This window comes from Macrotis lagotis, chromosome 1 (assembly GCF_037893015.1).
Source record: "Macrotis lagotis isolate mMagLag1 chromosome 1, bilby.v1.9.chrom.fasta, whole genome shotgun sequence".
In the NCBI taxonomy this organism is placed as follows: domain Eukaryota; kingdom Metazoa; phylum Chordata; class Mammalia; order Peramelemorphia; family Peramelidae; genus Macrotis; species Macrotis lagotis.
In genome coordinates, this window is record NC_133658.1 from 285,070,543 (window position 1) to 285,083,081 (window position 12,539).

General features: G+C 40.2%; 1 protein-coding gene across 4 annotated transcripts in view; it reads right to left on the reverse strand.

Annotated features, from left to right (window-relative positions):
- The window catches only part of RXRA (retinoid X receptor alpha), a 441,978-nt gene that overhangs the window by 173,784 nt on the left and 255,655 nt on the right, over positions 1-12,539 (reverse strand). The window contains exon 2 of one of the 4 annotated variants that reach the window (XM_074210738.1): positions 7,885-8,021. The exons of the other annotated variants lie outside the window; for them this stretch is intronic. Within the exon in view, the coding sequence (XP_074066839.1) occupies positions 7,885-7,972 (88 nt within the window). The 5' untranslated portion in view covers positions 7,973-8,021. The remainder of the gene's footprint in view (positions 1-7,884; positions 8,022-12,539) is intronic. 4 annotated transcript variants of the gene reach the window in all.

Consider the following 12,539-nt stretch of genomic DNA (forward strand, 5'->3'; position numbering starts at 1 on the left):
TCCCTTCATGTGAGAATGAAGATCCCTCAGAGGTCACTTGAATCAATCCTGAACAGGAATCCCCTTACCATGTGGACAAGTGATCAAAAATTCCTTATCTAGCCTAAGACATCTAGGTGGCACAGTGGTTAGAGTGCCAGGTAAAGAAAGCTTCAAATCCAGTCTCAGTCATTTACCAGCTATGTGACCCTGGGCAAATCACTTAATTCTGTATGCCTCAGTTTTCTCATCTTTAAAATGATCTGGAGAAGGAACTGGCAAAACACTCTAGTATCTCTGCCAAGAAAACCCCAAATTGGAGTAACTAAGTGACGCAGTGGATAGAGCACCAGCCCTGGAGTCAGGAGTACCTGACTTCAAATTCGGCTTCAGACTCTTAATAATTACCTAGCTATGTGACCTTAGGCAAGTCACTTAACCCCATTGCCTTGCAAAACAGAAAAAAAAGAAAGAAAATTCCAAATGACATCACAAAGAGTCAAACATTGAAAAATAAATAAACAAAACAACCACCTAGCCAAAGTGACCCATTCTGTTTTGAGGTAAATCACACTAGGGAGTTCTCCCTCTCTCCTCAACCTTCAAAATAAATGAAATCAGGTTATAAGGAGAAAAAAAGCATCACAAAATAATAACACTTAAATTTAGATCTTCAAAGCTTCTCCTCATGGCAATCATGTGAAGCAGGTAATGCCAGTAAAATTGCCTCCATTTACAACTGAGGAAACTGAGGTGCAGAAAGATTTAGTAACTTACCTCCTTAACTTTCTCAACCATACAACACCGCCTCAAGCTAGCTTTAGGGAACAGCAAGAAAGAAGGAGAGAGGCAGCTTCACTTTGGGGTGAGTGGGAAATTTATGGGCTGATTCTATATGTGTGCGCATGTAGTTTGCCAAAACAAAAGCATGGTTAGACATATGACTTTAAAAAAAACCCACACAAACATACATAATATCTTTATGGGAGCCTGATGTGATGGATAGAGGGCCAGTCTTAAGAGTCAGGAAAACTTGTGTTTGAATTCTACAGTTCTGATAAATACTTAGCTATGAAGTTATGAACCGCCCCCCCATTTTCTTTCTCAGTGGCCCAGTAAATCTACTAAAATTGTGATAGAGATTATAAGACCATAGATAGGATCATAAGTCTAGAACTGGAAGGACCCTCTTGAGTCTTTTAGTACCATCCCCACATTTTGCGAAGGAAACAAGTAAGACCTGGAGAAGCTTACTTAAATGATTTGCACAAAGCCACAGAAGTGGCAAGAATCAGAGAGAGGACTAGAATACAAATTCATACAAGACTAATACATCAATCTGTTTCAGTAGTTTCTACACCCCAGGACTTCTCTACACACCTAAAATCACAGGTCTGAACCAATATGTGAAGGGTTGTGTATACATATGTGTGCATAGTTATGCACAGAGACATATATGAGCAAAAGGTCATTTCTTAACATTAGATGGTCAGAGCTACCTCCTCTCCACTGCCTCTCTGACTCACTATTCAAAAACTCATCCTCTGCAACCTCTGTTCCTTATCCCCCCCCCAAAAAAAGGTTAGGGCTTGGGGAAACACCCTATATGGCTCTTCCCTAGGAACAATTCTGGATCTAGAACATCCAAGGTGAAGCAGGTAATACTCTCAATCCTGTCCAAGTACAAAAAAGGAGTAGAAGACTGGAGTTGACTTAAGTTTGTGCTGCAAAGATTTTAGAAGGTCTAAACATAGGATCCTTGAATTTGCTTTTTAAATTTTTGTAATAAAATATTTGAATAGTGCTGTTTTTGTAATAAAATATTTGAATAGTGCTGTTTTCCCACATAATCCTATGTATTTTATTTTATTCATTTTTAAATATTATTCTGAAAAAGGACCCATAGATCTCACCAGGTTGCCAAAAGGGTCTATTACAGACTCCTCCAAAAATGATTAGGAAACCCAGCCTAAAAGAGAGAAAGTATATAGGGGGTCTGTTTTCTTGGCCTCCCAGGTTCTCAGAGGGCCCACAAGCCCAGTGAAAATATTTGCCTTAGAACAGAAGCCTTCGAGGTTCCAAAGCCTAGCAAGGGCCCCAGCAGAAGTAAAAGCATGTTGGCACCTGAAAAGAGGGACAAGTTTTCTTCATAATGAACCTGACCGTGTTTGTTTAATAACAAATTACACTGAACAAGGAGGGAGTGTCTTATCAGCCCTGGATATCTCTGGCACTGATACCATCAACTGATGTCAGTAGAGCTCTGGGAACTATTAGCTTAATTAGCTCCTCTTGCAGTGTCAGCACAAAATTGTCTGTTGTTCTGAGACCTAAGAACCAGTTTTGACTGCTAGAGGCTGGGTTGGGCCTTCTTTGAATTTAATGCCTGGATAATGGAGAAGTACATAGGTAGGAAAAGAAAAAAGGCAATGAAGACTCCCTCCACTGGGCCCAGATAATCATCCTGGGGCTTTTGTTTTTCTTTTAATTATTTTAAAGCCTTCCTTCAACTGAAACAATTTCCCTTCTCCTCCACCACATGGGCATCTGCTCAGGTTGATTCCCAGAGAAGGCAAAACTGAAATCTCATGCTAAGTTTACAGCGCTCCTATGTCCTAAGGTGCCTTGGGGTCCAGTGCTCAGCTAGTCATATGATCTTGCTAAATCTCAGTTTCCCAATCTATAAAATAGAGTTTATAATCTCTGCCCTACCTATCTCCTAGAATGGGTAAAAGCTCAAATCAAATAAGTTACAAGAAAATTTTTAAATAAATGCAAGTTGTCATTATCAGATATCTTTCTGTAGTTTCCATTGCCCCATAATAGGGTGTCAACAAATGATCAATCAATAGGCATTTATTAAGCCCTTACTATCTACAAGGGACAGCTACAAGGTGAAGAAGATAGAGTACTGCACCTGGAATCAGGAAGAGTCATCTTTCTGAGTTCATATTTGAACTTACTAGCTGTGTGACCTTGGGCAAATCACTTAAACCTGTTTTCCTCAGTTCCCTTATCTGTCAAATAAATTGAAAAAAGAAATTACAAACCACTCCAGTATCTTTGCCAAGAAAATCCCAATAGGGATCACAAAGAGAAAGACACAAGTGAAAAAAAATCATTATATGTAAACCTCAAATTAAAACAATCCCTACATACAAAGCTATCCCTGCCTTCTTTCTATTGCTTGGTCCAAGTAGTCTCAGGGCTACTATTCCTACTATCTCTTCCCCATGGCATCTGTAGAATTCAAATAAGATTACCAAATATAAAATAATATGACAAAGCAATTGTCATATTATTGGGGAAAAAAAGCTTTGATGGACTAGCCTTAACCATGAGATAGATTTACAGACATACATATATAATGTAAATACATGTGCATTATTTAAAAACATATATAAAATGCTTCCATGGGGAAATGTATTTCAAGTTTCTGACTTAGAAATGAACTTCTGAAACATGCTTTAGTGGTCAATATCATTTGTTTTTCATATCACCTTTATTTCCAAATACATCTTTCCTTCCTTCATTCCTCAAAGGGGAATCTTTTGAAGCAAAGAATCTTCCAAAAAAGAGAAAAAGCAAGAAACAAGAAAAAAATAGTTCAGCAGTAGTAATCAATTGATCAATGAAGACTGACAGTAAACACATCATTCCACAACCATAGATTCCTAACTTTACAAAGAAGGGAGAGAAATACGTTTTCTTCTTTCTTCTGAGATGTATTTTCTTAATTGGGATACTCCCCACTCTCCCAGTGGTGAGCTAGGAATAGTCTATAATCCTTATAGCATTTAGGGATCTCAATAGGGATGCCTGCTGGAACATTCCATGTCTGAAGTCTGGAAAGTTTCCCCATCAAACTGTCTAACAGCACCTGAGGAGCACAAATTTAAAAGCTCCTTTGTATCCCCCTTACTGGGCCTCAATTACCACTTTTTTAAAGGGAGAACTCAGGTGGCAAAGCAAAATACTAAATCCTGGGCTGAGAATCAGGAGACATGGGTTCTAATCCCAGTTCCACAGCTCACAAGATATGTAACCATAGGTAAATTCAGTCCCTCCCCCTCTCTGGGTCTCAGGTTTTAGACATCTATGAAATGAGGGAAGTGGACTAAACAGTCTCTACATCCTAAATTTTATTCCAAGTGTTGGATACATTCATTCCAGACAATTTCTCCGGCCCCACCCTAAGGTCTGGAGCTAAACAGTTTCCCAATTATGGACACTAGGCCTCCTGACCAAGGGCAGTCTTTCTCTCCACCTAGAATCCCAGATCCCTTCCAACCACTCCAGAGGACCAGGATAAGTCTATTCCCTAGAAAACTGTCTGGCTTCATTCCCACCTAAGTCTAGGCATTTTGTATAAGTCATTGAGTCAGTAAGAGGGACTAGTGGTAAAGAAGGCGGTCAAGGGGTGGGCACAGATGATGGGGAAGGGAAGGAGGGAAGGGGTGGTTTTATTTCCCCTCCTGACCTCCCCTCCTCTGGAGGAGCCCACAGCAGCCGAGTCACTCTGACGGCTGACACCCTGATGTAACACTTTCCAGATGTGACTAGAGGAAGACAGAAGCAGATCTGTTCCCTACTGAGGAAGCTGGGAACGGCTTGAGATTATATGGAATTCCTGGATGGGAGCCAGTGCCTGCCTAGGTTACAATGAGGGAGGGAGACAGGGCAGAGAGAAGGGGCGGGGGAGGAAGGGAGGGAAGGAAACAAAGCGGGGAGGAGCAGAGACTATACACATGCATAATTTCTCTCTAGGATCTGAGTGCAAATCTGTTTTTTATGTCTAAAATTACAACTATTGGTAGGCCTCAAATCTATGCTAAAAAGGAAGAAAAAAAGAAAGAGAAACAAGGAGAGAGAGAGAGAATGAGAATGAGAAAGAGAAAGAAAGGAAGGAAGGAAGGAAAAAGAGGAAGGGAGGGAAGAAGGAAGGGAGGAAGGAAGGAAAAAAAGAAAGATAAAGAGAATTAGATAGAAAAAGAAAGAGCCTATTTCTTTTCTGGAGCTCAGTTTCTCCATTTGAAAAAGGACAAGACTGGATTAAGTGATACCTGTTCCTATGGTTCCTTCCTTCTCCAACTCATTTTACAGATGAGATATTGAGGCAAATTGGGTTAACACAAGTCAGACAAGACTGAAACAACTCCCCAACAAAAGCAGTCCCTTTCAACCCAGGAGTCTCTAAATTCTCCATCAGAAGGGACTAAAAGAACCCTGCCCCATTTCTTGGCTAGAGAGATTACAACACCCGGAGCCACGAAGCCTGGGTTCATTCTCATCCCAGTCCTCTTGGTAAGTTCAGTTTACTTCCCTGAGTGGCCACAGACAAGTCACTTAACCACTGAACTTTCCATTTTTCATCTATAAAAGAGAGAGAAAATATTGGCACTCACTGCTTTGCAAAGTTATTGTGAGGAAAGCACTCTGCAAACCTACAAACCTTATAGTCCTAGAAAAATGCAACCTACAAATCTATTACTTTGCCATTTCCACTACTGTCAGGTTGATGCCTTTTTGGCAGATGTCCTTCACTGTCCATAATTAGAGAAGTAAAGCAGCATCCCCATTGGCATCCCTACAAATCTAGCTTCCTGCTCCCTCCCCAGGAAGCTCTTCCCTATCATTTCCCCAGTTTCTGAATATGGACCTTGAATTACACGCATTGTAACATTAAAAAAAACAAAAACAAAAAAAATAAGATCAAACTTGTATCACCCCAACAATTTGCAGAAAAAAATGAGAGCTCTTATAAATTACGATATAGAAAGGCAAAGACCTCAGGCATCCAAGTCCCATTAATACCCCAAAGATAAGGCCAGCTCTTAGCATACTAATTCCTAATCAACCCAACTTCTAAATTATCTCTTCCTCCTCCACAATCTTTGACAAACTGGCACTGGCTGGTTGGTAACAGGATTACAGTTCTAGAATTGGAAAGGAACTCAGAGGCTAGCTGGCCCAAAATCTCTGAGGCCACGAGCTTAAGTGATTTGCCCTGGATAACATAGGATGGCTCTGAAGACCAACAAGGGGACACCATATTCTTACAAACATGTCATCAACTAGCAATTATATGTACCAAAAGAAGACTAGATAAACCAAAACTATAGGCAGTTCATATTTCATTCTAGAGTGAATTCTGTGATTTTTTTAAAAAAATCAATAAATGTTCCTTCAGTTCTAAGTCAACTAACATTTATTAGGTGTTTACTATGTGCCACAAACTGGAAATACAAAGAAAGGCAAAAGTCATTCTCTTCTTAAGGAGCTCTCAGTCTAATGAGAGTGATAATATGCCAACAACTAGGTACAAACAAGACATATACAGGCTAAATAGGAAATAACCAATAGAAAGGCACTAGAATGAAAGGGAATAAAGACAGTCTTCTAGAAGAAGGTAATACTTTAGGAGAAACTTGAAGGGTGTCAAGGAAGCCAGGAGATAATGATATCTGATTTAGGTTAAGATTCTGTGGAGGTCAGAGCCTAGAATCAAATCCAAGTCCTGTCTCTTACAACCTTCATGATCTTAGTTAAATCACTTGACCTCTGTGGGTCTCAGTCTCTTTATCTGTAAAATGATGGGGCAGTTGGTTGGTTGTGTGGGGTAGTTTCCAAATTGGTTGTGTATGATAGCTACTTGTCTGGCTGGATGTGATCTACAGATGGGCATCCTGATGGATCTTTAGAACAACTTCTCAAGTCTAAAAAATACACACTGATATCTGAGGAAGCAAGGTGGCATAATGGACTTGGAATCAGAAAGGCCTTAATTCAAGCTCTCCCTCAAACACTTCTGTATGACCCTAGGCAAAATCACTTAGCCACCCTGTGTCATCATTTCCTCAACTATAGTAAGGGAATTGAATTCAAGGGCAATTAAACGTCTACCTCTCAATATATACTTTGAGAGTTGTGGGTCTTTCTTCTTTGCCCTCAAAGTTAAGTCAAAACTCAGGAAAAATGAAGCAGAGTCTGGGGAAGGGGCAAGAAGAAAGGAGCATCTTGAAGTTACAGATGACTCTCAGAACCTTCAAACAACATCTATATGTCATCTCAGACTACCTTTCTTCTGAGACTCTCCTTAGCTCTCCCCTTCCATATACAAGTGGCCCTCTTTAATGGAGAACCTGTTCTGGGGAATGGGTCGCCTATAGGCAAGCAGTAGACATGTGCCTTTCCCAGGAAAGTTAGAAACCCAAGTCCTTTTGTTATGTACCTAAGTTAACTAAATTTCCAATCTCTTAAAATCAGTATGGTAAGATTGATATAGAAAGGATAATCATTAAATACATATACACCTATATTTATATGTTTACATATAAGCAGGTATAAATGTATATTTTAATGATAATATGTATATATTATATATATATATATATATATATATGCGTGTGTGTGTGTGTGTATACACACACACACATATGCACAGAGCCTCTACAGGGCAGGTTGGGCAGGTCTGAATTCCTCTGTTTTATTGACAAGAGAGACATGCCAGATCTGGCTCTTCCTGATCAATAACCAGAGAAGTGCTGAGCCTTCTAAATGGCACAATGCACCTTTAACTGTAGTACCTAACTACTACCTTACCTTCTCCCAACCCACCCATTCAAACAACTATACAGATACCGAGCAGCAATGCTACAGGAAAACTTGAGGTTCTTGGAAATGGGTGGTAGGACAGAATTGACAAAGACCTTTATAAGTCAAAATTTCATATTTCACAGTCCTCAGATTTTATAGAAGAGGAAACTGAGACACAGAGTGGGAGAGTGACTTGCCCAAAGGTACCCAATGAATTAGTCCCAAAGTCAAGTCTAAAATTCTCAGGTTCTAGCATCAAATCTAGTGAAATCAAGGTAGGAAGGAAGAGAACCAAGAAAACCATTAGACCTTGGTTGTGTCTGCTGCCATCCTGGGCTGAATCTGGAAGGTTTCTTAACCTCTGTAGACTTGTTTCCCAATGAATAAAACAGGACATCTCCTCCTCTCACTGAGCAGCTGGGAGATACATATGTATCAAATATTTTCTAGAAGAAAAGGAGTCAAGTGAATTCAAAGTCTCTTTATCACATATTGGAATTTTTCCCCTTTCCTAGGTCCTTTGGTGGCCCCATTTTTCTCTACTGCTTGAACTTTCAAAACAAGATACTTTTTTACCTCAAATACTTAGCAAAATGCCTTAATTCAGCCCCCAAATAAGAAAAAAAATAGAGGTAATGTTACAGCTGTAGGAAGAAAGTATAAACAGAGATGGGGGAGTAGGAAGGAGATAATAGTTTCTATCTTAATAGTTGACAATTTTGTGCTGTTCCAAGCAACTATGTCTGTTCTTGTGCTTAGACTAAGCTTCGCGAATACTATTGTGATCACATCTATTTTTCAAATTATTCCAAGGAGAAAGGATAAGGTACCTAGAATCCACAGTTTTATATAAATTATGGTATAAACTATATTTACCTAGAAAAGAATGCAGGTTATTTGAAAATAAGAGTTCTCTTTAGTTTTCTCTTTTAATATGCTTGTCCCTAGCATATATGTTATGTTTGGAGGCACTTAAAGGATGCCTGCTAGATTATAATGGGTTGAATGAGTCAAAGGGATTGAAACTACTTACTATAAAGGGTTGGGAAAAGAGATTGAACTTAGAATTTTATTGGTTTGGGGGAAGCTTTTGGGTTTGAAAACTCCTCCTAACAATATGGACTGGCACCTTCTCTACAACTTCAGAGAGTTCTCTAAAGCACTGAGAGGTTGTGATTTGTCTAAGTCACATAATCAAGATATTTCAGGACAAACTTGAACACAGGTCCTTTTGACTCCCAAGTTACTCACTCTACCTTACATTAACTTTGCTTCTCCATTTAAGTGTCTGTTTCATAAATAGGTTAAACATAAAGTAGATAATTTAATATATGCCTTTTCAGTTGAAGTAAACTTTTGGATGTCATCAACCAGACTCTCCTCATTTGAGATCTAAGCCATTGCTGATTCTTGTACCTCAAAGGTAAGAAAACTGAGCCAGTGATAGTAATGGATGCTACCTGCCACTCAGCAAGGAGCAGATGAACTATAATGAGATACTTGTTTTTCAGATATGGTAAGGGTGATGATTTGTTTTGCTTGATTGTGTGTGGGCACGGGTATAGGTGTGGGTGGATCTGTGGGTATGTTTTAACAAGGGAGAGTTCTTTGGAGGAGAGGGTAATAATCATTTAGAGACAATGATTTTAAAAATAGTATCAAGAAAAAGGAAAGAAGGAAGGAAGGAGGGAGGGAGGGAAGGAGGGAAGAAGGGAAGGAGGGAGGGTTCTAGTTAAAAGATCTGAGTTTTTGCCCCAGGTCTAATTCTTATCAATCAGGTGACTATGAGAAAATTACTTCCCCTCTCTAAGTCTCAGTTTTCTAATAGCTCTGGTGTGTCAGAATTGGAGTGGGGGGGGGGGAGGAGAGAAAAGATAGAGATAATGATACTTGAAACTGCCTACAAGATAGTTGTAAGGTAAGAACTTCTCAAATCACAAAATAGCATATAAATATCAGAGACAATCATTAACACTTTTCTCAAAATGGTCAGCACAAAGTAGCCCCATTTGGGTAGCCATCCTCTGAGGGAAGGGCCATAGGCTACAGTAGCATAATACCACCCAAAGACTGGCTCCTTGGAGCCCTGGTGACAGAGAACAATAAGGTTTTCATTTTATCTGCCTAAAATCACTTATTCTCATTACATATGTTAGTGGAAATATATATGTATATATTGAAGGCACTAAATTTCCATTTGGAGAGTAATCCAGGAAATGCCTGCCTGACGAAACTGTTATTTACTGCATTAAACTCTTTTCCAGACTTTGGTGTGGGGGTAGCCCAGCTTCAGCTTTCCCTCTGTCGCCTAGGGACAGTTTCACAGCCTCATTCAATTAATTGCAAAAGTTGTAACTTATACCACACCCTCACTTGAAAACTTGAATGCCCATCCAAGGTGCTGGCTGCACTATTAGGCGATGGCCCCAGGAAAGGGAAAACAGGATAGCACATATCCACTGGGCTGTATGCAACAGCTGGGCTGGAGTCCCAGATGTGAAAATCATCTAAATCTCACTCTGCCCCTTAGAATTCCCATCTCCACAACCCCTTCTGAGCTATTCTCTCTAACTTGAATGCCCTTCCTCTCCTCTTCCTCACCCATGAGTTCTTCTCTGTCTTTTAAGGCTCAATTCCTTTGTGACCTTGAAGTCTTCTGGGATCCCCATTGAAGTAATGCCTCCAAGCCTTCTCTCTGACAGAACAGCCCTTTGTGTTTACACCTCTTGGAGGCATTTCTCATCTATTGTTGTACATTATAAATAGTAGAATTGGTGTCTCCCCCCCCCTCCTGACCTCCAAGCTTCTTAAGGGCAAGTGGCATCCTATTCTTTACAATAGCCCCAATGTACAGTATAGAGCGTAGAGCAGGTGTATAATAAAAATTAGTTGAACAGAATTGTTTTACAAAGTTCCTGACTTCCCCCCCAGAAGTCTTTTCCCCAAGTTGGGACTGAGCTGGGGCTCCTGCTAAAGTTGTAGGCAATACCCCAAAACACTCAGGATTATACAGACAGGCATCAAAGTAAGACTACCAAAGCAAATGTAGCACACAGAACTAGGGAGGAGGTGGAGTAGGAGAGGGAAGAGGGGGGAGGAAGAGGAGAGGCGAAGAGGAGGAGGCATATTCCTTGAACCTATCTGTCTAAATTGCTTTTTTTCCTTTTCGTCCCAATCTGTGGTTTCCTCATAAAAGGAGTATATTCTCTAAGAGGGCACTGGAGAGTAGGTAACTTACCCTAGGTTCATAGACAGTGACAGAGGGCAGTACCTGAACCCAGGTCTTCCTCCTTCAAGGGGTGGCCTTCTATATGCTATTCCACACTGCCTCTCAAAGTTGGCATAGCATAGAAATAATCATAATAATTCTATACATTCATGTATAGTAGAGGGATAGAGTGCTAGCCCTAGAGTCAAAAGATACATCTTCCTGAGTTCAAATCTGGCTTCAACACTTACAAGTTGTGTGACCCAGGGCAAGTCGCTTAAAACCCCATTTACCTCATTCCCTCATTTATAAAATGAACTAGAGAAAGATATGGCAAACCACTCCATCATCTCTGCCAAGAATGAGGCAGAAGTGCTTTGATATGTTAGTAGTGCCATATATGTAAATGCTGATTTTCATGCATGTCTTGTCCTTTAGAATGAGATTGGGGAGGGGAGCTTCTTTTTCTGTTTCTTTGCATCCCCATCACTTCATATCCAGCAAACCCTAACCCTAACCCTTCATAAAGGTTTATCACCTTGACAGATTGACAAAGCAGGGATCAGAACCCAGGGCTTTAGGTTTCCTAGTCCTTCCTAAGCTAGAAGGGGAATGAGAGGTTTGAGTCCTCATCTCCCTCATACACACAAGCCAGACAATCCCCAAATAATGAACAAAGAGCAGACCTTTCCAAACAGTTGGCTTAGCAAACCACTCTTCCACATCCTTCAGAATATCATTAATAAATTTTGTACAGATCGTGTCTTCCCTTACTGAAATGTAAGCTACTGGAGGGCAGGAACCATTGCTTATTTTTATCTGTGTACCTTAGCACCTAAAACAATGCTTTGTACAAAGAAAGTGAAATCAATAAATGTTTGCTGAATGTATTGTTGAATTTCTTTCTCACCTGGTTGAAACATTAAGGACTCAGGATTGTTTACAAGAGTTCTTTGCTTATTACATCACCCTTGTGAAAAGTGCATATATTTTTGCTTACATTTTACAGATGAGGAAACTGAGATTCCAAGAAGTCACACCCCAAATAAATGCCAAAAGTAGGTTTCAAACATAGGGCTCCTGACCCTGAGATCACCACTCTTTTCACTAAACCACCCTGTCTCTCAAGCAGTTAATCCCACCCTAACAACAACCAACCACAGGAATACCAGGGGTACAACAATGCTTCTTGATGAATTTTCCAGTCCTGATTTCAAGAAAAGACCATATCCTTTTGGCAAGGCCTTGAAAATGAGTTTGGCTTTTTTAGACCACCAATCTAGATTCTAAGTTTGGAAACAGGGTCAGTGTGTCACCATAATCCAAGGGTTCTGTTCTAAGTGTCTGGACATCCTAAGAGGCCCAGACTATACCAAATGAAATGTGGAAAGTTAGGGAGATAGGCAGTGGAGGCAAGAGTCCAGTCTCATAATTCCTCCATCTGGCTATACAGAGACAGGCTCCCTAAACACATGGGCACAGTAGTATCCCCTCCAGAATGGGGAAGGATTAATGGTGACAAGAAACTGGAATTTCAAACACAAGCCTTCAGTTTGATAAACTTCCAGACTACCTGTGAGATCTTCAGAAAGTCACTTCCATTTTTCTGGGCCTCCTATATCAAAGAGGGGGTTAAACTGGTAGGATCCATGGTTTCTTCTAGCTCTGACACCCCATGATCCACAATCTCCTGAAGGCTGCACTTCAAGTTTGCACCCAACCAGTAATACTTCTAACCATTCACCTGTAACTAACA